At 35.5% G+C, this 24,043-nt stretch overlaps 4 protein-coding genes across 4 annotated transcripts; 1 reads left to right on the top strand and 3 right to left on the bottom strand.

The window, feature by feature from the left end:
* Positions 1-3,656: 3,656 nt before the first annotated feature.
* Positions 3,657-8,191, bottom strand: LOC116120553. Its single transcript, XM_031406504.1, has 10 exons — positions 8,122-8,191; positions 7,970-8,032; positions 7,762-7,872; positions 7,049-7,135; positions 6,360-6,956; positions 5,200-5,682; positions 4,295-4,356; positions 4,109-4,214; positions 3,948-4,027; positions 3,657-3,684 (listed from the first exon to the last, which is right to left on the bottom strand). The coding sequence occupies exons 1-10, from the start codon at positions 8,185-8,187 to the stop codon at positions 3,657-3,659; spliced, it is 1,683 nt and encodes a 560-aa protein (XP_031262364.1). The 5' UTR covers positions 8,188-8,191.
* A 68-nt stretch (positions 8,192-8,259) lies between these two features.
* LOC116120512 (pentatricopeptide repeat-containing protein At3g50420) lies at positions 8,260-11,006 on the top strand. Its single transcript, XM_031406456.1, has one exon. It carries the CDS (start codon positions 8,408-8,410, stop codon positions 10,523-10,525), a length of 2,118 nt encoding a protein of 705 aa, XP_031262316.1. The 5' UTR covers positions 8,260-8,407; the 3' UTR covers positions 10,526-11,006.
* A 131-nt stretch (positions 11,007-11,137) lies between these two features.
* On the bottom strand, positions 11,138-15,949 carry LOC116120513 (nuclear pore complex protein NUP58). Its single transcript, XM_031406457.1, has 6 exons — positions 15,526-15,949; positions 15,131-15,245; positions 14,014-14,511; positions 13,011-13,419; positions 11,810-11,847; positions 11,138-11,564 (listed from the first exon to the last, which is right to left on the bottom strand). The coding sequence occupies exons 1-6, from the start codon at positions 15,831-15,833 to the stop codon at positions 11,526-11,528; spliced, it is 1,407 nt and encodes a 468-aa protein (XP_031262317.1). The 5' UTR covers positions 15,834-15,949; the 3' UTR covers positions 11,138-11,525.
* Positions 15,950-18,193: 2,244 nt separating this feature from the next.
* LOC116120552 (dof zinc finger protein DOF3.4-like) lies at positions 18,194-19,354 on the bottom strand. Its single transcript, XM_031406503.1, has one exon. The coding sequence runs from the start codon at positions 19,352-19,354 to the stop codon at positions 18,599-18,601; it is 756 nt and encodes a 251-aa protein (XP_031262363.1). The 3' UTR covers positions 18,194-18,598.
* Between the last annotated feature and the right edge of the window lie 4,689 nt (positions 19,355-24,043).

Genomic DNA, 24,043 nt, shown 5'->3' with positions numbered 1-24,043 from the left:
AAAATTAAATTAAATTAAAACAACTTACCATATATAACATAACATTAACATCCAAAATTTATTTACCCAAAAATATTATTCACACTCTTCTCTCCCCCGATTACAGGTTCTCTTCTCACTCTCTCTCTCTCTCTCTCTCTCTATTGAAAATTTTCGATTCGATCTGAAATTCTAATCTCTGTTGATTTGCGATTCGCTGGCGGTTCGGATTCTAGGGTTTCGTTTCATCGCGGCGTGTTTGGTGGACTGGCGATTAGGGTTTTGCGGTGTTCAGATCTGAATTTGGTGGTCGTTTCGGTGTTTGATTGCGAGGATGTTTTGGCGTATGGCAGGATTGTCTACTGCGTCTCCGGTGAGTTTTCGTTTCTGTTTTGTTTATGTTTTGGCTGTTTCGTTGCTTGATTTGTGATCTGTTTGTGCATTTGTTGGTGCCTTTATGTTTACGTGGAAATAGAGTTCGTTGTTTGGATTACATTGGTTATGGATTGAGTTTTTGTATTTTGGATATGTATATTTATATGCGTAACTATTCTACTCGTTTTGAATTGAATGAATGATTAGTTAGGTTGTGGTGTGTTTTTGGAATAAATAGGAATCGACTTTGTGATCAAGGAAGTGTTTCTTTCGGCAAAACTGTAATGTGATAGTGATATGGTGAACTAAGTTAAGAGTGTTATCTGTTTGGATTTGATAAAATAGTTTATTGTTTTACTCTTTTTCATAGGATAGCTCGTCTCTTTTAGGAGATAGTAAAGACAATTATGAATTTTGAGAACATTAGAAATGTGTGGGTTAGCTGATGATGGGCAATTTGGGCTCCAGTTAATGAAGTTTACAGGGTTCTATAATGAAGCTATTGGATTGCTTAATTTAGATGCTAATGTGTGAATCATTCTGTAGGAGAACATAGGAACTTTATAATTTTGCGCTACATGTTGCGTGGCTTGCAGAATTAGTATTGTTCTCATAATGAGAGATATGTAGAGATAAAATTGTAATTGGTTCCTTCCAAAGAAATTTAATTTGCTACCAGGATCAGTAACTACGACTGTTCAGCATTTCCAAGCAAAGAAGATGAGAAATTTAAGAGATAGATTTAAGAAAGAGAAGGGAGAAACTACAGTAATGATTGAAACAATTTGAGGGAAATTGACTGATGCTTGAGTATTTGACCACCATTGATGCTGCATACTATTCCAGAATGAACTTCCAGTAACTTTTTTTTTCACGTTGTATTTTAACCCATTTATTAGTTTAAAGAAAAGAAAATTGGATAAAAAGAGTCAATTTTTTTCGCACTACACTTTGATCCATTTTGTCAGTCTCTTGGTTCTGGAAACTATCAACCTTCAGTTTTTCAGAAGAAATCTGTGAAGAGAGGAGATGTTTCAGTTCGCTTATCTTTTTGACTGATGTGTTGTCTATAACTAGAAAGCTAAAATTGGTCAAGTGGGATGAAGATTTGTACTTTGATGTTAGATCTATTCATGAAAAAAATCCAATTTCTAGAGCATCTCACATTCTTTGAAAATCTTTTGCTAAATGAGGTTTTAAAAGTACTGTGTTTCGTGCAACATGGTTTGGATCTTTTAGACTATTTCATCATAATGTATAATATGCCATCTCAGAGACTTCATCCCAAACCGGCTATGTATGAGGAAAGCTTTTGCTTGTCTTGTTATGATGGAAGCAAAACTTGTGGTTTTGCTTTAACCTGAGTTTTTCTTCATTCCATTTTTGGTCATAACACCTGCTTGTCTGTGTTATATTTATAACCTTGCTTATTCAGTTTTGGAGTTTCTAAAATTATTTATCCAAACTGTTTTTAGGATTTTTTTTTCCATTCATTTCGCCTTTTTTTTTTTTTTTGGGGTGTCCTAAATGCAGGTAGAGACAATTTTGGATAAGGAGAATTTCACATTGGAGGAGCTTCTTGATGAGGATGATATAATTCAAGAATGCAAAGCTTTGAATGGCCGACTTATAAATTTGTAATATATTTTTTAAACTTCTTCATGTATATGACATCTTTATGTATTTTGTCTTCATTTCTTTCATTGCTAATGAGTGATTGATTTCTTGGAACTTCTGCCTTCCGTTTATCTTTTACTTTTCCTTGTGAATTGTGTCTTTGCATTGTTATTGTCTCTCTGAGATCATTACTCTTCAATATATCATGATACATTAGGGTAATTAGCAAAGATTGATTTTGGAATACAGTTTTAAAAGTGGAAGTGTTATTCAGGGGTTGATTCATTTTCTCATATCTTTTAGTTGAGTTTAAAGTTAAATCAGTATAGACATAAAATAACAGAGTGAAGTATAATTAGTAGTGGTTTTTCTACAGTTCGAAGATCTGTAGAAATTAATCGTAACTATTAGGCTAACATGGTTGATTGTACTAAAAATCACAAATGAATAGCTATTTTAATTTAAGATATACGTCAGGAAATATTTGTTCTGAAATCTTAAATTGGCAACATAAAATGAGCACAGAAAATTTTGAAATAGGTGAACCATATTTTAAATATTGACTAGTTTGATCCAGGATTTATATTATGAGATTGCTAGAAATCCTTCTCTAAATTATATGATGATTTGGTGGACCTCAATTGAAAAAAGTGAAATGTAGCCTTCCTCTCTTTAATATAGTTGCAATTGGCCTCTTGTTTCCAAAGGAATGTTGTCAGAAAAAAATACTGTAATTATGGTGGGCTTTGTTGCCACAAATTATTTTAGTATCTGCAAGAGTTGGTTACAAAATGGTGTCTATTTGTCATGAAAGATTTACAATGAACTAGTTGTGTACTTCCTTGTGTGCTATGGCTGTGATCAATTAGTTTCTTTTCATTGATTTGCTGCTTCATTTACTGATGATTGCTCTATTTTCCCTTAGTTGATTGTTTCACTCAGTGCTTCTCGCGCACTAGGATGTTGCTCCTTAGCACCTTTAATGTAATTAATTTTAAAAATGAGGTATTTGAACTTACAGGATCTAAAGCTGCTTAATATTTTTCCCTTTGCTTTTGCTTATTTACATGAGGGATATTCCTTTTTGGAGTCTCCTAGCATTTTTGCCCGGCTTAAAATTCTAATCCCTTGCCAATCTTCAAGGCCTTTCTCTCATCTTATGCTTACTCATGAGAGTTTCTGTGTTTAGGATATATTGTTAACGCCTTGGTGCTACATGGATGCTGACTGCCCTTGGATAATGACTTCTAATATTTTTATTGACAATAATTATCTTAAGTATACAAGGAAGGATATCTTATTTATTTTCTTTTCTTTNCTAACCCTTCAAAAGAAATCAATACACTGAAATGAAGAAAAAAGATGCATAACATACAATACAAATTAGGAAAACATCTAGCCAGTATAGCCAAAAGAAATAAAGCAAAACCGGTAGGAAGAGAGTCCCACCACTAGCAGGAATTCAAACTCAAATCCCTATTGACTAAAGTATGTGCAGCAAAGTTCTCTTCATGAAAAGTATCGGTGAATTTAACCTTCATGGGATTAATCAACACAAAGCAATTGGACAACTTCACCAAAAGCTTCCATGGAAGATTGTACTCTTAATTGGAAAAACATTGGATGGAGGACATAGGACTCACTCTCAATCCATAAATATAGCCAACCAATTTTTATACCCCAAATCAATTGTTACAAGAATATCCATAAGCTCTGCATAAAAAGTAGACAAACCCAAAGCCATACAAGAGCCACCAAGACTTTACCTCTGAAATTTCTGAATACCAACAGAGGAAGCCGGTCTACATTTTATTCAGCAGTGACTCAAATTATTTTTTTATTTTTTTAAAAAAGAAAGAAATAAATCTATCAACTACTCAGCCCATCAATAGATGAAATACCAATCAACTGCAAAATTAATATTCTCAAGTTAAAGAGAAGGACAAGCATGTGAAAAAACCAACTAGAATACAAACCTTAAGAGATATTCAGCACAATGAATTCCTGTGTCTTTCGAAATTAGGTAATCAAGAAGCACTTGATGATCATAGTGTAACTGCATAAAAGATAAGCTCATAATGTGCTCATTTTTCCATTTTGATAATTTAGAAGAAATGCCATATTATACAAGACTCGCCTCTGCAAGAAATAGATGGAATAGGTGTACAGGATTGAAAACGTGTGACAGGTGAAAAAGAATATCTTCCTTTACATCCTGAAAACTCCAATTCCTTCTGTCAACACTACATCCAATCCAAAAGTCTGTTAAAAGAGTACCTAATACGTTCATTCAATGAAAAAGCATCTAGAATTTTTTCCTCACTTTTTCTTTCCACAAAATGGTACATTAAGCAATTGTAGGAGCATTTTGAACAATTCATCGTCCTGTAGTTTCAATGGACAGATAAAACAGTAGAACTTAGAACACTAAGAGAGCATAAGTAGGAGAAAAAATAAAACAAGTAAAGCATAATATTATGCACCACTCAACAAAGAGACAGAGTCAAACTGACAAAAATAGAACAACTGCCATCACATATGCCTTTTGAGTAGAATTTGCATATAATTTGATCATATGATGATTTTTTATATGGCCAAAATTTTTCAATGTTTCAGACAGATGAATAAATTGCCTCAATATATTTATTAAGCAGAAAGTACATGCTCTTTCACATGAATTAGCAACCTTGACTCAAGTCACACGACACAGCCACAATTTGGAATTAACCGTGACCACCACTTTCCTCACAATAGATATTATTTGAGATGAGAAAAAAACACAAATGGATATTATTTGAGAAGCATGGATTTCTATCAGCGGCAGAAACAAGAAATTATGTTTAGGGGCAAGGTGGTTAAAATGTAATGTTTAATGAATGAGGGAGACAAAAGTACACAAAATTTATTTAGAAATTGCATTTACGGGGGACAAAGGTAAAGTTTAACAAATAAGGGGTGCACAGAAAAAATTATAACTTTTAGAGGATGAAATTGCTATTTTATAAATGAAATCTTAAAATTTTTGTAAGGTCTGCAGTCCGCCACTGATTTCTATACAACTAGACAATATTATACAGCTCCTTAATGTAGAAGATTATTGGAAAAAAGGGTAGGAAATGTGATTACAGTAATTAAATTTAAGGCAAAAAATTTATCAAGAAATGTCATACAATCTTCGTATCTCATAGAAAAGCAAACGGAAAATTGCTTTGGGGACAGAAGACAAACCTCATGCATATATAGCTGGAGGAAAGATAAGGAGAAGTTAATACATTTCTCCATGTACGTTTCATGCTCCACAAGTTTATCTAAGGGAAGATGCCCTTGAAGCCACTTATAAAGCTCTAGCAAACCTTTCTTTCTACCACAACAATCTAAATCAGAAATTGTGTCAAAGGTCAAGCAAGAGTCAGCAGCTGAACATGCACAATGCTTTTTGGTGTCTTCTTTCAGGCTGATTAAAGTGAAGGAACACCTCAGGAAAAGGAAAACAGCTTGTCTCTGTAAGTGGCGTGAACACATATTATATAACTCTCCATCAGTACAACTCATTAAAAATGGAGAGCCTTCTAAACAATCATCCTGAACAGACTCAACTTGAGTCATAGGTTGCTGCAACAGCTCTTTAAAGTAATTATGAAGAAGCTGCAACCATGAAAGAAGAATGCAATGATCTAGACGAGCATGGAAACTCAGCCTAATCAATAGAACCTGCAAATGTTTAGTTGGACTAATAAGAGTTATATTATATAACAGAAATAACTTGTCCTGAATCAGCGGCATAATCAAATAGATTTGCACTTATACTAGCATGTAACAAATGTAATCAAAACAATTGTTACCATTCATTTTATTCAACAAGAAGATAGATGAAAATAACTATTCGCTCTATTCATGGTACATGAGAAGGTAAATGTTTTGGATCCTTCCTTAAGAGTTTAAGAAAAGGATAAAGAATTGAAACTTATTTTATTAATATAAAATTTTCAGAATAGGTAATGATGTTCAGAAAACAATAACTTTAGAAAAACAATGGCACAGCAAACAATACAACATCCAAAATAACTGCTGCATTGCATACAGTAAAAAGCCAATCAGCAGATTTACGGATGCTACCTTGAAATAACAATATTTTATATGTAAAATGTTTCTCCAATTTTGTGGCACTAGTGTCTAGCTCCTTGCTTTCTTTTATTTCTTTACTCCACAAATCAGAAAATATCTTAAAAAAGTCTTTCTAAACGCAACTAACCGCGCTCTTAGAAGCTTCCAACCACCAATACTTCACTATATTCCAACATAACCTTTTCCCAACCAAAGTTATTGAAGAGCATTTTAAAGACCCAAATCTCTAGATTAATCAAGAAAAATACTAGATAAACTCTTACCAGCAACTTGTGTCTAAAATACTGAGAAATGCGAGTTCTAACACATTCTCCTGGTTCATTGAGGCACCAAAACAAGAGTTTTGGTACAAGTTTGTTGACTACACTAAGAATCAGATACTTATCCAGGGAAGAACCCATATCATCCACAGAACTGATATGCTCAACCAATGAACACAAGAACTGAATAATATTCCCTAGAAACACAACCTTTGACTGCTCTTCATCAGCAGTTCTAAGATGTAAAACACCTGCAGAACAACTACTTTGAGTACCACAAACCAAATCCATGGAATCCCAAGGCACAGTTGAAAGACAAGAATAGACTGAATGTAAATACGCTTCAGTGAGACTATCATCATAGTCATACTCTTGCTTCAAACTTTTCAATATGTTCCGTAAGATTCGAACAATTCCAGCCAAACTTGACCACCCAGCATATTTCAATCTAGGTTTTATGACACCTACAAAACTAGATGAATCAAAATGTGAATTGCCCGATTCAGCTCTAAAAGGTGCTGAAGCAATGGACAATATATTGATAATTGCCAATTCCATGCAACAAAACAAGGAACGAATAAGAAGATTCCAGTTGCTTCCCTGCAAAAGAAATAATACTAAAACCATGAAGCTACCATCACAATAATCTTCACATGTACAAATACAAAGTAAAATATGATATATTGGCATACAGATGTAGAAAGAAGCTCAGAGATAACCACTAGAATGTTGGCAGCCAGATGTTGAACAAAGTGACTCTTAACACCAAGCAAAAATACCTGCAACAAAACACAAAACATGGAGACCTCAAATGTGGTTGTGAACCATCGGTCACTGTTTTCATATACTATAGAATTTACAATACAGTTATTTAACTCTTCAATTTATCACTATCTGTTTACACACTTTTACAGACAACAGAATAACATCTCCAGTAAATATATGCCTGATACTCCCATTTTCATTACGTTTATGGATGCTAAAAAGAGAACACTGTTAGAGAAAATGAAAACCTGCAGACTGGAATGTTTTAACCAATCGAACTACCCTGCAATCAAGCAACAGGTGGCAGCTGACTCAGCAGTACCAACGAAGCAGGGCAGCTTTACACCATCCTACTACAGCTGTGCTAAAGGTTGCATTTGAGGAAGACTTATCTGTATGGAACAGATTCAAGAAAGATCCAACGTGTGCATAAATAAGACCTCTTCTACTGATGAAAAAAAAGATTCGGCTCCGTGCAAATATTGTCTTGAAGTTCTATATTTAGCTTCATTTTATCTGTTGAACACTAGCTCTAATTCCTAATATAGCAGTGACTAAAATCTCATTAACACTATTATCATCTATAAAGGTACGCATCACAAGGTGAACAAAGTATCCACTCTATAACTGAATTAATTACCATGTCAGCTATTATCTTGGATAAATAGAGATGGTCGTCAGAATGAGTTTCCAGTTCATCGGAAGAATCACAGTCAAGTTCGCGAGTCCATAGCTGCACTTTTTTCAAAATCTGCAACAGAAGTAACCCTATAAATATTTACAGAGGTATATAAATGTGTTGAAAGCAGAGATGTTAGGTTGGATAAAGAATAGAATTCCAGGAGAACCTGAGAAAGTGAAGCGAGAAGTTCTTTCTCCTGTTCTTTCGTTAAAGAAACTACCTCCGATTCCTACAAATACAGTTGTAACAGAATTTAAAGAGATGAACAAAATTTAAAATATTGACAATAATAAAGTGAAGAGATATCATAGAACTAACGGCGTAAGGACGGACAGAATCATTGATCAGACGGTACAGCCGCAAGTATTCAGAGCCACGAGACATTTTCAGCCTTTTTCAGCCTTCAAATTGGCTTCGAATTTGAAATGTTTCAGTTAAATGGTGACTGACTGCGTTGAGGCTTGAAAAAAAATATGTGATTCAAGGTGAAACACGCATACAACAAAACGATGCGTTTTGGTGTTTGTTAACGGCTGCATTGGCGAGTGAACCGCTAAGAGTAAATTTCAACAAATAGCCAGAGCTGCGCAATCCTTTCTCTTTTATGCCGCCATCACATGAACCCTCTGCTGTAGCAACTCTCATTCAAATATGCAGCTCCATAAGCTCGCTAAAAAGAGCGCGTCAACTTCACGCTCTCATCCTTACTACTGCCACACCCATCAACGTCCAAACTCCATATCTACTCAACAATGTAATAACAATGTACTGGCGGTGCGGCTCACTGAGAGACGCACAACGGGTGTTCGATGGAATGCCAAGCAGAAGTCTGGTTTCATATAATGCCCTCATTGCAGCCTATTCTCGTGATCGTAATTGTGGAAATATGGCCTTCAAATTAATGTCCCGAATGGAATATGAATGCATGACGCCTAATGGCTCGACTTTCACGAGCCTGGTACAGGCGGCTTTGTCGCTTGAGGATCGGTTGATGGGATCATTACTTCATAACCAAGTAATGAAACACGGATTCTTGAATAATATCTGTGTTCAAACATCTTTATTAGGGATGTACTCGAGTTGTGGAGATTTAGCATCCGCCAAGAGAATTTTCGCTTGTATAAATAATAAAGACGCCATTGCTTGGAATAGTATAATTTTTGGGAATTTTAAGAATGATATGATAAATGAAGGGCTTTATCTATTTGGCGCAATGGTGAGGTCGGGGGTAACTCCTAACCAATTCACATATTCAATGGTTTTAAATGCTTGTAGCAGAGTTGGAGATTATAATTGTGGAAAATTTATTCATGGCCGAGTAATCATATCAAACTTAAATGCTGATTTGCCTTTACAAAATGCCTTGCTTGACATGTACTTTAATTGCGGTGCCACTCAAACAGCCTTTAGTGTTTTCAGTCGCAGTGAAAATGTAGATTTAGTTTCATGGAACACAATGATTGCTGGGTATATGGAAAATGGAGATGGGGAAAAGGCAATGGATATGTTTGTTCAGCTGCTGAGACTGTCGTTTCCTGAACCTGATGAGTATACTTTTGCGGCCATCATATCCGCAACTTGTGCTTTCCCGGCTTCTTATTATGGGAAACCTTTGCATGCTTTGGTTTCAAAAGCTGGATATGATAGGAGCGTTTTTGTAGGAACTGCACTATTGTCTATGTATTTCAAAAACGGTGAAGCCAAATCTTCTGAGAAAATATTTCACTTGATTTCAGAAAAGGATGTTGTTCTGTGGACAGAGATGATCATTGGTCATTCTAGAATGGGTGATGAGGAATGTGCAATTAAATATTTCTGTGAAATGTGTCAAGAAGGCCACAAGATCGATAGCTTTGCTCTTAGTGGAGCTTTAAGTGCATGTGCTGACCTTGCAAGTTTGAAGCAAGGTGAGATGATTCATTCCCAGGTTATGAAAACACGATATGATGTTGAGATGTCTGTTTGTGGGAGTCTGGTGGATATGTACGCCAAAAATGGTGATCTTCAAGCTGCTCAGTCAATATTTAGTCAAGTTCGGGATCCTGATTTGAAGTGCTGGAATGCAATGCTTGGTGGATATAGTCAGTTTGGAATGGCAGAGGAGGCATTAAGTTTCTTTGAGGCGATCCTAAGACGAGGTCTAAGACCAGATCAAGTAACATTTTTGTGTCTGTTGTCTGCTTGCAGCCACAGTGGGTTTGTTGAGAGAGGGAAGGTTCTGTGGAATCATATGAAGGAATATGGCATAATTCCGGGGCCAAAACATTACGCTTGCATGGTAAGTTTGTTAAGTCGAGCAGGACTGCTAAATGAGGCAGAAAATTTGATTATTGAGGCCCCTTATAATGAAAACCTTCTGGAACTGTGGAGAACTTTGCTAAGCTCATGTGTCAATAATAGAAATTTCATGATGGGAACTCATGCAGCAGAGCAAGTTTTAGGATTGGATTCTGAGGATAGTGCTACATATATCTTGCTTTCCAATCTTTATGCTGCTGTGGGAAGATGGGACGGTGTTGCAGCAATGAGGAGAAAGATGAGAGGTTTGGTGCTGGAAAAGGATCCAGGTCTGAGCTGGATTGAGGCTGGAAGTGATGTTCATGTGTTCTCTTCTGGCGATCAATCACACCCCAAGGTTGGCGAAACTCAAGCTGAACTACATAGACTACAAGGGAACATGCGAAAATCCATAACAGATGAATTTGATGCCAACTGTTATTAACATGGTACGTAGGGAAGGGACAAGTTGCAAGTGAGAAGCCGGTAAAATCAATAACTGGCAGAAGCACTAAAGCTCCTCTTCATGAGTCGAAATTGGTGATGATCATCTGAAATTCCTGCATAATCAGAGCCCAGGCCCCAATTCAAAAGAAATGAACAATTGACCTGCCCTTAGATGCTCAGCTCACCAGGGATATGAATACGTACTCCCATGTTTTGGAAATTCTAAAAGGTCCCTTTGCTCAGCCAATGAAGCATAGTTGAAGTGCAATGAGAGGTCGATTGATGCAGTCTAAAGAAATATTTTGAGAGAGCATGCAATCAAGGACACACATGTCCAGTCCTTCTGGCAACCCGCCACTACCAGATCCAATTCTATCAGTGGCTTATTCTATGACGTAACCATCAACAATTAACTTTAACCAAATTGCAGATTTGGTACCCAGGCATCTTTTTTCAGCTTTCTTGTCAGATTGTTAATTAACTTCACAATATTTACATTTAGTTTTTTATTTTATAAAATTACAGCAAAATATATAGTAAACACTGATTTCAATCATTGGTAGGCCATTGCGAAAGCGAAATCCAATAAACAAATAAAATCAAATACAGGTAAAACTGACTAATGAGCGTTTATTTTGACATCTTTTGTATCTAGGTAGATACCCGACTACAAGATTCATCATGGTAACAATTACTGCACCTAAAAATGTATTCTACAACATTACAGCAACATAGATCTCATTCCAATATTGTGCAACATATCCACAAAGGAATGAAGATATTTAAGACATTACAATGCACAAGTAACCCAAGCCCCCTTGGATTCAAAAAATTAAGCATTGCAGATCCATAAACTTGAGAGCAAATGAAGCTGATATTAAGACAATGCCAAGGGCATAGATGCCAATTTGACATGAACAATGGATTGCTTTAGAAGCAAGTAATCATCTAAGCAGGAGAGGTGTTACTCCTAATTTCAAAATCTGAAGCCACACAGATTAGCGTCGGGTAGTTCGCGGTTTGGGCCTAGATGGTCTCTGCAAGGACAAAGAAGACAGGTGAGAAAACTCAGTAGTTAAAAAATGATAATGTCTGGACTAATCTTGGTAGAAAGTAGCTGCCTTCTATCTACAGACATTATAGCCGCAAAGATATAAATTAACCCTAAAAAACTGGGTCCAATACAAAAATTTTTTCCTACCGAAACATAAATAATTGAACTTGAACACCCCCCCACAAAAAAAAAAAAAAAAAAAAAAAAAGGGAGTGAATGTTTACTTACAGATGTGCCAAAGCTCGCCCCAGATGCTGTTGAAACACCTGGTTATCAAACAACAAAACAGGACAAAATTTATCATTAACTGCCAAAGTTAACAAGGGTTCCCAACACAAGTATAACCATTTAAGAAGTGCACTTGATATTCAACAGAAAAAACCCTTTCCTTCTTTCTTTAAGCAATAATATTGTGCACATACGAGATAATTAAATTTACCACCCTGGGGTTTGGGTCTACCGTGGTCCAGATCCTGCAAGTTTAAACTACTGGGATAGACTCCCCTGATTCTAATAGTCATTAAACTACGTAAAGGCATAACTGGTATATTTTATGTTCTATCATTTTTTCAGAAAAATTAGGTCAATGTCACCTTAAGAGCATCTTCGTCTCTGCATAAACAAAAAGTTGTTTCAGAGTTAGGATTTAATTAACGGTTGTTAGTTTGAAGGGGGTATTTCCTAACATTTGAAAGGTGAGGATCTTGACCTAATGAACCAAAAGCTCAGGGTAGATTAAGTCTTTCTCTCATGCAGATATTAGACAGTAGTACTTTGTGAGAACAACTAACATGACGTATGGGGATTTTCCTTCGTGCAAGTAAAACTTTAATGACAGTATCTTTAAAGTATTGATTTAATATGTCATTGTCAGTTTCAACAACTAAACAAATGGCTCACATCATAAGTAAAATCAAAACTCAAGATATTTGGGATTTCAGTATTTCACAAGCCAGCTGGCAAAATCAAATTCCTAAAGTAACCAGGTGGTAAGTACCCTAAGGTTGTTCAAATTCAGATAAAAACAACAAAAAGCAACGGATATATAACTCTTGGAGAACATCTTACACTTTTTTGCTGCACAAAATTTCAATCCTCTTCCAATTTAAACAATGGTTGCCAAATTTAGTGCTGTCCCAAACACACCTACTTTTGTAGTTTTCAGATATCTTTTTCTTTTTAACCTTTAATGTTAAAGGGGACTAGACATAGGATGCTAATTTTCTGATATCAACAGAATATGATCTATCCAAACAGACTTCTTCAACACAGTCAGCTGAGATTCAGCAGTAACCCCTAGCCTTTGAGAACAATGCTTTATTTTTTAACACAGAGAAAAAAAAAAATGCTGATTTAAATGTAAGAGACTTCAATAGAAGACTATATGATAAAAAAATATCTGAAGCAAACAGCGTTGAAGAAAGAGAACCTCCAGCAGCGGTGGTAGATGGAGCAGGAGGTTTGGAAAATGGAGAAGCAGCAAATAGAGATGTTGATATCTGAGGTGTTGCAAACAGAGAAGACGACATAGAGGAAGCTGAAGTAGAGGCCGGCGTAACAAAATGAGAGAACCCACCCCCTGATGAAGCTGCTGGTGATGTCTGTGGAGCAATTGATGCCCCAGGCATTGTACTTGTAAGCAACCCTACCACTTGTGTTGATGGTTGTAAATTTGTAGGTAAATGCAAAGTTGGATGTACCCTCTTAGCAGCAGCTTCTTGTTTGGCTGTTTCTCGTCGATCAGCCTCAAGAAAAGGGTCATTAAAATCTCCTCGGCGACGCTGATCAGCAAGATAAGCTGTTTTCATAGTTTCAACATACTGATGAATGCTTTCCACCTAAAGAAAATACAAAATATAATAGATTACAAATCAAGAGTAAAATTGCACACCTAACCCAAACAAGCTGAAACCACATAATCTGTTAAGGAAGCTCAATCTACAAAAGCAGTAAGTAATGATATGAGCCATAAAATGGCAGCATCTTTTGTTTGTGTGAAAAATTTGGCATATATTTGAACCACTAACCAAATAATTTTTTATACACTAGAAATATACAGTCCTTTAGCAGTATTTTTCAAGGGATTACAACACTTTCTCAAGGTGTTAACTTCATTAGTTTAAGATTTCAAATAAAAGAGGTATACAGCCAACCAATATTCCATAAAACAATCTCTCCCAAAATAGAGTTATCCAGCACAATGGCTGATAAAAAGAACTCAATTTGATTCATCAAACTCTTAATACCAACCTTAGATATCAAAAAGTATTTTGTTCTCGACAATTAAGCTTTTGTCCCTCACGTTGAAGCATTTTAAATAATTCTAGGTTGGTGTAGCATATAGGTCCCTTACAATATTATAGGCTGTGAAAGTACAAATGAGTATAAGCCATTCTTAGCTAATGAGAATTAGGGACACTATTGTCTTTTACCTTGGAAGCCACATGAACAAAAAAGCTGTGCACATTTGACATCACCATTGGAAGGGAATGCAATAAAGATGATCCAGGGTTGGAAGAGTTCCGGTCAGAATCTAATAGGAGCAATTGCTCTAACTCTTCAATCCATTGGCGGCACTCACACAGATATTTCTCAAATCTGGCAACAGTTTGCTGCAAAAAAGGAGATGGTTTCCTTGGAAGTCCACAATAAAAGTCAAAAACAGGCACCACTGAGGTAGCTGTTGATTGGCCAGTGGAACTTGGCGCTGGCGCTGGTGCTGGTGCTGGTGATGGTGCTGCTCCAGGAGTCTGGAATGGTGTGGTAGCACTAGAAGCACCTCCTGATTTAGGATGAAGAAACCTTGGGCGTACCATAAGGAAAGAACGAACAGCTACCTCTGTGTTCCGTAACATATCTTTCACAGAAGCCATCAACTCTTGCAGCTGAGCTTTCTGTCGTTCCATGGAAGTGCTGATTCCCCCAAGTTCCTTTAGAAAAATAAAATAAAATAAAAAAATCCCTTATTAAACCATTAAGTATAGCTTTACAATTAATATAATGCATTTAAAAAGCAATAGCACTGCCATTGACACCAAGAAAGAGGTAATAAAAAAAAAAACTCTGGGAATTGGGAGATTTTTGCTGCTTAGGGAGAGGTAATATATCGTTAATGACTTAATGATTAGCTCATAAACACAAGATTAAAACTTTACCTGAACAAGAAGAAGATTGGAAAGGTAATCCCTAATACTAAATCATTGAACCTTAGTCTTAAACTCTGCGTTTGTCCATATTCAAAACCAAAAAGGCATTATGGTTGAACACTCTTGTTTTATAGAAAATGACAACAATCTAAGGTACAAAAGTCACCAGGTAAGCATGTATTCTTCCAGACCAATTGATCTCAACAAATAATCTTCAAGAGTCAACAGTCATATCAAAGTAATTTGATATAGACTTATTGAACTAATTATAGTGTTTGCAAATTAGACTGCAGGTCTAATGTATCTAATGTGTTCAGTGAAAAGAGGTGGACAGCATGTAAATACACATTATCAAGATATAAATACAAATAATGAATTGTCATGAATTAATAATGCAGCATACTTGAACAATATGGTTGGCATCAAGCTCAAACCCTTCATTAGAAATCGAAGAATCATAAAGGCGGCTACATTGATCAAGCCTCTGACTCTCATCCCTGTATTCCAGAATCCGCTCCCTACATGCATCACCTCGAGACTATCAAATAATTATTCTAATTAAAAAACCTAAAAATAATTCAACTCAAAATAAAAAACATTTTTTTTAACTTGTATAAAACCATAAACACCTCGGTTGCTAACAATGTATTAGAAAACAAATGTTTTTTTGCCCCCTAACCCCAAATAAAGTTTAGAAGAAAAAAGAAACCAACTTCCCTAACTTAAGCATACCAATTTGCTTAATTTCACATTAAAACAAGAAAAATGAATGAATATTAGTGGAAAAAGAAAACGCACTCGATCTGAAGTAAGAACTTTTGTGAATCCGGATGAAGATCCGCCCATTTGGTACCATAGCTCGCCGGAGACTTGTCGTTGGTAAAAAGAAACAATTGCTGCTGCTGCTGTTGTTGTTGCTGCTGTTGTTGCTGCTGCTGCTGCTGTTGTAGTGACTGTTGTTGTTGCTGCGGAAATAGTTGCTGCTGCTGTTGTTGCGGCTGTTGCGGCGAAAAAAAGGGGCTACTTTGAAAAGGTTGTTGCTGCTGCGGCTGAAAGAGTGACTGAGGTTGTTGTTGTTGTGGGGTTGAAAACATTGAAAACGCCATTTTGTTTTCAGTTTTCTCAAATCACAGTAGGGCTTTGAATTGGGGAAGCGATTGAAAAACCCTCTTTAAAAGTTAAAACCCGCCTTTCGTCATTGTTTGGGAACGGGAAGCTTGTTTTGAAGGGGTGACATGTAATAAGGGAAATTATGAGACTTTTTTGGTAATTTACCTTCTGTTTTTGTCCACGTTATTTCAACTAAAACCCTACAATTAATGATGTTTCATTTAGTCCCAAATATTTTTAAATTTACAGCTCGAAAACAAATTGAAAAAAAACAAAAATCTGAAAATAAAAGAAAATGGGCGGATCTTCATCGGGATCCACTAAAATATTGTAATTAGCTTAAACATTGAATTCTACATAATTTGGAATTAAAAAGAAAAATTTGGAGTTTATGTGGTATTTTTAAAAATATTATGGGTGCGTTTGGTTTAGTATTTTGGATAGGATTTTAGGGATAGTATTGGGTTATTGGATAGGGGAGTATTACGAGGTAAATTTTAAAAATTTGTGAAAAAGCCCTAAGGTTTACTAATTTAACTAAATACCCTAACATATAAAATGACAAAAACACCCCCACCACCTGCAGTGTCAGATTCCGGCCACCACCGCCGGAATCTGGCCGAAAAATTTCGTTACGGCACAGACCAGTCGGATCTGTGCCGTAACACGTCGTTATGGCCTTTTCCGGCCAGATCCATGGTGGATCTGGCCGGAAAAGGCCAGATCTACGGTCTGTTATGGCCGTCGACGGCCGGAAAAGGCCAAACGAGGGCCATCTTTGGCCGTCAACGACGGCCAAAGCTGTGGCCGTCGTTGACCTTCGCTAACGGCCATTTCTTTGGCCGTCGCTGACGGCCAGATCCGTGGTGGATCTGGCCGGAAAAGACCACAGCGGTGAACTTCCGGCCATTTCTGGTCGAAAGTTAGGCCGTTTGTACAGATTCCAGCTATCACCGACGGTGGTTGCCGAAATCTGACAAGTTGGGTTGATGGGGGTGTTTTTGTTAATTTTTAAACTTTTTTTCAGGGGGTATTTAGTGAAATTAATAACCTTATGGGGTTAAAATGTAATTAAAAAAATAGGGTAATATTTCTGGAATAGTGTGCCAAACATTATTTGGAGAATAGGATCCAGAATAGGGGTGAAAATATTAAGCCAAACATGCAGTATAATATTTATATTCTGAAATTTGTTGTTCAACTAGTTAGGTAGTTTGGTCATTCGTTTGAAATTTTTAAATTTATTATTTAAAAGGTTTTTAGTTTGATTTTTTGATCTATCTCCACAACTATATCAATAATGAGTAGTCACTAAAGGTTTATTTACCTGTTAACTTCAGGATTCAGAGGACTAATTGAGATATATGTAAATTGATTCAAACACCTCAAATAATAAAAAAATAAAAAAGGTTTATTATTCATTTTTTGGGCCGCCCCTTAGAATCAAAACTGCCTTAGGCTTCCAAGAAAAGAACTCAAAACTCTTCTTTGGTTTTGATGTAGTCTCACCATTTAGTTATAACCAGTTTCATTTGATCATTCTAACCGACTTTCCCAATGCATTCAGATTAAGGATAAAAATACAATTTCAGTAAACTTTTTGGACTTTCCACGAGCTGCGACTTGATCTACAGCTCATATATTAGCCCAATTTACACTATAAAACCGACACTTAATTAATTATATAGAATCATATTCATGGCAGCACATAAATTTATTTGTGATTAACAATTACTTACTAGTCCAAAGATCAATTAAAACTCTTGAATATATTATTAAATAGGTTATATATTCAATTTATTTCTTACTATTAATAAGAATAATTACTAAATGTATCTAGAAGCTTTAAAACCCCATTCAATCAGAGAATCCTTAGATTTGATTTGACAAGAAGACATAGAACTTGAAAGTTGGGCTTGAGAATTTTGATCTTATGGCAACCAGTTGTCAATTTTCTGTAAACTGGCAACAGAAAATTCAAAATACAACAGTTTCTGAGGTCTCCTTTCGCACAACAAAAATTAGTAGTTGGCAGTGAACAAACTCAGCTGAATCAACAGTTGGGCATATTGTAAATATATACACACGGTGAAAGTTTACCACTAACCAGACAAATAATACTTGTTTTACAGAGAGCCAGAAATGGGGTATTCCCCTGTAATCCCAAAAAGGGTCAGAAAAATAAAGTAGAATAACTATCATTACTAAGGAAAGATTCAACGATTACAAAGCAGCGAACCTGCCATGTCAGTGAGTCACACAACAATGCATTTGAACACAAAATCAAAGTAGTGAATAGAGATTAAAATTTTACTTGAGACGTTGCTCCTTAGTGTCTCTAGCAAAGTGAAAAGCTTTTAGTTGGAATGAGGTTGTTCCATGATCATTCTGATTATTAGTGATTTTTTTCCATGAGTATACAAAACTCCAGTTATGCTAACTGGCTGACTGAGAAAAACATTTACCATTGAAGAAGGTGTGATGTTTAAGGAAACTATCAATAAAAGATGTTTGATATTCAAGCACCGAGAGAGAAGAACACACTGATTAGTACTTGCCATGTCCACTGCACAAAAATGGTACAAACAACCAAACCACATGGCATACAGTCACAAAGAAGAAGAAGAATAATTAAAAAGAGAAAAAGTCATATAGTTCCTTTCTTTCAATTTAAGTCCTAGTTTACCCTTCACTCACTAATTAACTAAACATATTCCAACTAAAAAAGAAGAAAAACTAAGTAATATTACAGAAGAAGACATCACTTGAGACCATTTCCAGGGGTAGAAATTGCTAGATCAGGCCAAGCAAAGCAATCAGCACCAACAAACCCGTTAGTAGTTTCTCCACTCTCATACTGCCAAGTGTTTCCAACTCCAGTTGCACCACCAGTACCAGTACCAGTACCACCACCAATATTAGCTGTGGCAACAGTAGCACCACTACCAGCCTCTCCCACACCAGTAAAACCCCAGATTCCTCTCCCAAGCCCACCAAAGCCCACATCCCCAACAATCCCAGAGCCCAGCCCAAGACCAAACCCACCCAAAGCCAGAAACCCAGGTGCCTGAGTGTTTAACAAAGAAGTAAAACTCCCGGAACCCTTAACGTCACCCCCACAAAACTGCGGATGATTTCCCCCGAACGGCAACAGAATAGGAGTGGAAGTCAAAGGATAATCCTGTGCGAGGGCATTGGCGGTGATGATGGAAGAAACAGCGTTGGCGGTGGTACGAGAGCGTTTAGCGTTCTTGCGGGTGCCGCCACCAACAGGGATGTCACGTAGAGTCCCACCTTGGGTCCAGTAACGGCGGCAAGCCTTACAGAAGTGACGTGGCTGAGAGAAGTTGTAGTTGTTGTAGTAACAGAACTTGGTGTTAGTAGAGTCACAACGTGGACATGGAAGTTGCTCTTGTTCCGGTGGAAGTGGAACTGCAGCGTTCTTGGCTACTCTCCTGCTGGGGGTGTTGCTGAAGGTCGCATTGACGTTGTTGTTTTGACCGGAGTCTGATGGCATTTCTAATGATATTTTTTTTTTTTTTTTTTTTTTTTTTGTTTTTTATTGAGAAGAAGTTGGTGAAAGAAGAGAATGAAGAGAGAATGAGATTTATGGAGAGAGAAAGAGAGAGAATGTGGGAAGGGAAGGAGAGTGAAGCATGTTCTGAGGCGTATATGACTATATGAGCAGAGAGTGAACAGGCTTTTTACAGTGTTCTGTTAGGCTGTCTTAGGCACGACATTTCAGTCGGCTAGAAGAGGGGCGCGGGCGGGCTATGGCTCGCTCTGTTTTACCACTGTTTTGAGTCGGCTCTACTCAGCTAGGTATGCGGCTTGCGTTTTATTTATTTATTAAGTGGAGGGAGCACCCCTAGTATGAATAGTCAAACGTGGGACCCTGATCCTGACCCTGTTTCCTTTGTATTTCATTTCTTCTTCCTGTTATGATGTAATATTATTATTAATTTACACTTGAAAAAGAATAGGAGGGAACAAAATTTAATCATTTTTTATTTTTTTTCATTTAATTTAATCTTATAATGTAATTAATAATACAACAAACAACACTTTCTAGATTCTTATCTTATATCGATGATAATAAGATAAAGAGTCTTATTAAATCGAGCTATAGGTATGTACTAGCTACGTTTCAATAATGCTGACAATATGTTTATTGAACCTCTTATTTGTGTACATACATAGTAATAGGATGTCCCTTCTTGGAACTGTTAATTTTCATGTATTTAATAAGAGTAAACTGTAAAGGATTTTTTTCCACCTAATAACACAGTCTCACCTAAAAAAATTTAAAATATCATTTTTTTTCATTCAAAATTAATATTCTTTTATTACCTAAAATTGATTCTGACCAATTTCGATAACAAAAATTATCTCTATCATTACTATTTGAATTTTCGGTCTCATATCTACAAAATTCTTTTTACTCTAACACCTAATTTTTTACGGATTATTGAACCCCATAAAACATTAATTAAGATAATGATATTTTAAAACTTTTGAAAAAAGTCGTTTACTCTATTTAATAAACAACTGTAATGTCTTGTCTTCCATTTCTTTATATAAATGGTTGTAGTTGCAGTACGTAACAATTATTATAGAGATCAAAACATAGATTGTAATAAAATATTAATTTAGAAACAAACGTGTTAAGTCATCCGACATAATTAAGAGTATTTGATTCTCTAAAAATGATTTAAGTTATAGGCGGCATGTATTTGCATTGTCGTTTTAGTTAAGTCAATATGAGTCTAATGTCTTAAAACAAGTCTTCTATAAAATTATAATCTATATCATTCCATTATCCAACTTTTAAATTATTTTATACATCTTTAAAGAGAGAGCAGATAATATAGGCGGCGTTATGTTATGCATGCATGAACCTAATAAGCTAAAGGTATAGGTCACAAAATTTTCTGTCCTATAAGATAAGAATATCATAGTCATACAAGAAGAAAAAATAATTGAAATGATTGTCGCTGGTGTCTTTTTCACCGTCATTTAGTCTACAAAAGTATCGTTTTCGCAAAGACTGATTAGATAAACAATTACGACTTTGTGGGTTGGTATGGTATTTGTATCCCTCTCATGGAATTATGTTCTGAAACATTTTTGACATGAAAGTTGCAGGTGGAGGTAGCAGGCGGAGGCATTGGTTATGTTTGAAAGAGAGAAGCGGCAAAGCAAAAAGTTTTGGTATGTAGCGTGAAAGAGGAGGATAGAGATTGAGGAGGATTGATAGTGGGTGAGACAGGACCGACAGAATCATGAATGTCGGACAGCGTGGGCTACAATTATTGGTCTTCCCTCTGATTTCGGACGCGTCATGTCCGCATCAGATTCCTCCTCCGTACACTCCTCTAATCTCTTTCCGGATTTCCCGCTTACTGTTCACATTATCTTACATACTGTTTGGCTTTCTTTTAAACAAAATCACCAGTTTATAACTTCATCTCCACCGTTTATTTCTTTTTCTCCTGCTTCACCGATCACCACTTAATGTCCACTGTTCACTTTGAATGGATTGAATTTGATTTTAATGAATTGAAATCTGAAATGTGTTAGGTTATGGTTTTCAATTTACTTGTCTTCATCATCTAAAGGAGAAGAGTCAAACCATGCGTATTGATATTGTGGATTTGCTGGAGTCACAATGTGTACAAAGAATTTGGATTGGTGGCTTGAGGCTTGATTTTTCCTTTATAATTGACAAATGATAAATCCACGTCTCCTTTCATTTCAGTAAGACTTTTATGTGTAATTAATTGATCACCAATTAACAGGGTATAAACCGACAAATTAACCTATTTCTTTTTTCAATCGCACATGAGAAAAACTAAAATTTCACGGGTAGAGTTTAATATTTTTTCAACATAAATTATGAAAATAATTGAAACATCAGGTTTAAATGAAGAAAATGGAAGATTTTCTCTTATAATTAAGTTAAAAACTTGTATAAAATATGCGACTTATTACAGTCCATGCATTGCACACAAACCATCATAAGGTCCACTCATTCAAATGTCTTATTTTAACCACTCATTCTCTTCATCACCTACACTGCACATCATTGTTTTTGCAATATCATTCTTTTCATCACACACGAATGGAGAAGTTAATGATGGCAAGGGGTGTTGGGACAGGCCAGCGTACCTCAATTAATTTCTTAAAACCCAAAAATTGTAGGTTGGATAAGAGTTTAAATGATTATTATTTCTATTAACAATTGAGAAGTAACTCAAAAACTCATAATCTCTTGGTTAATGCATTCAAAAATACTATTAGACTATAAAAAGATAGGCCAAATATAATAATGATGAGATTTACTGTAAAAAATAAATTGAAAGAAAAAATGCGAGGAACAGAAGTTATTCATGTGAGAAGAATTGCATGAGTAGAGAGAGTAAAACCAAAAAAAGAGTCCAACCTTAGATTAAAAGGTGGGGTCGTGGAAATAGACAGAGGCAAGCGTCAGGCAAAGAAGGGTGGTGTCAGGCGGCACGCGATGGATGGGTTCAGTAGCAATCCAAGTGTCTCCGCCACTTTATCATGTTTCATTTTCATTAACACACATATCCTCAAACCTCTTCCGCTTCTTCCTTCTGGCTTCTACTGACATAATTGCCTCCTCCATTCCATCCTCTGGCCATCTCTCTTATCACTTCTTTTCAGTCTTTTCTTTTTAGCTTTTTCCTGTTGCTTCTTCATTCTGATTCCTTCACAGACGCAGATATCTCTACTTTTATCTATTTAATTCCAATTCCATGGTCTTCATCTTTTATTGCTATTATTACTTCAATCTTTCAAGTAATTTCACTCTCTCTGTCCACATCAAATTTACTGCTCCACATTTTACTTTTGCTTATACACCAACTGCTTCAAATCCAATTTTTATTTCTAAAACAATAATATAGGTATTGTCCCGTAAAGTTTCCTACGAATTTTGTCATTTATTTAAGAGTAAGCGAATTTTTTCCACTCAAATAATGATTTGATGATATTTTCTCACCTATAAATTTTTAAAATACTATTTTACAACCTAAATTTATATTCCGTTTTCGATTCCGACATCGTTGCGACCCTACACTACTACCATTCTCTTTTCCTATCATCACTGACCAAAACCTCTCAAACCCTACTCCCGTCAATCGTCAGCAATCTAACGATTAGGGTTTGCATAGCTGCCTTCTCAAGTTAAATTTCGATCAATCCTAACTAACAAAACCCAACATTCTACCACAAAAAGACTCATCGGTCTTCCTTCTTCAAAAGCTCTAATAGCTTCGATTGATTTTACTCTCTATTCGTTGTCAGAATATAAATTTGGATAATAAAAGGTATTTTAAAAGTTTGTAGATGAATGTAATTAAACTATTATTTGGGTGAAAAAAAGGTCATTAACTCTTTATTTAAAAGAGTTATGCTATTGATCTCCCGAATTTTATGTATTTTATCTCAGTAGATTCCTCTTTATTTTTTTTATTTAATTACAATACTATCCTGCATAAGAAAATTACTAAAGAGGGTATAAATTCTTTTTATTAACTTTACATGTTAACCTTTGTACTATTAATCTAAAAAATTTCTTTTGTCTCTTTTAATCATAAACTCTAATATAAACCCTAATCCTCGTTGTTCTTCTTATTTTGTTTTAGTTTTAGTTTTTTTTTTTTTCTTCTATTATACAAGAGAAAGTTTTATATGAAGGTTTTTATGTTGACTGTTGATAATCTTAATAACATATCCGTTAAAAGAAAGAAGTTCAAATCCTATAATGTTTCAAATTAAAAGCAAGAATTGATATTGAGAGATAGAGATGAAGAATATATAATTGATAAGGAATAAGATTTGCAGGGGAAATACAAATAAAAGGGTTATATTGGAAATAGGTGGGGTTTCTTTAGATATTTATATATACTTCAAAATTTTAATGTGATGAATTTAGAAATGAGGTCTAATAAGATAAAAAGCGGAGAGCTAATAGAACTACTCTATTTAAAATTCAAAAGTTCTATATTTTGTTTTATTTTATTTTTTTAATATAGATAGGCTGATAAAACGAATCTTATAAATCTAATGTGGGAACTAATGTTTATTTTCTAATGAATTTTCTCTATTACTAACGTTGTCTAGAGGTGTGTTGGAAATGTCACGTTATGTTACTGAGAGAGAAAAAATTTGTGAAATTCAT

Source organism: Pistacia vera, unplaced genomic scaffold (assembly GCF_008641045.1).
Source record: "Pistacia vera cultivar Batoury unplaced genomic scaffold, PisVer_v2 Contig94, whole genome shotgun sequence".
NCBI classification, from domain to species: domain Eukaryota; kingdom Viridiplantae; phylum Streptophyta; class Magnoliopsida; order Sapindales; family Anacardiaceae; genus Pistacia; species Pistacia vera.
This window is presented reverse-complemented; position numbering and strand designations above follow the sequence as displayed.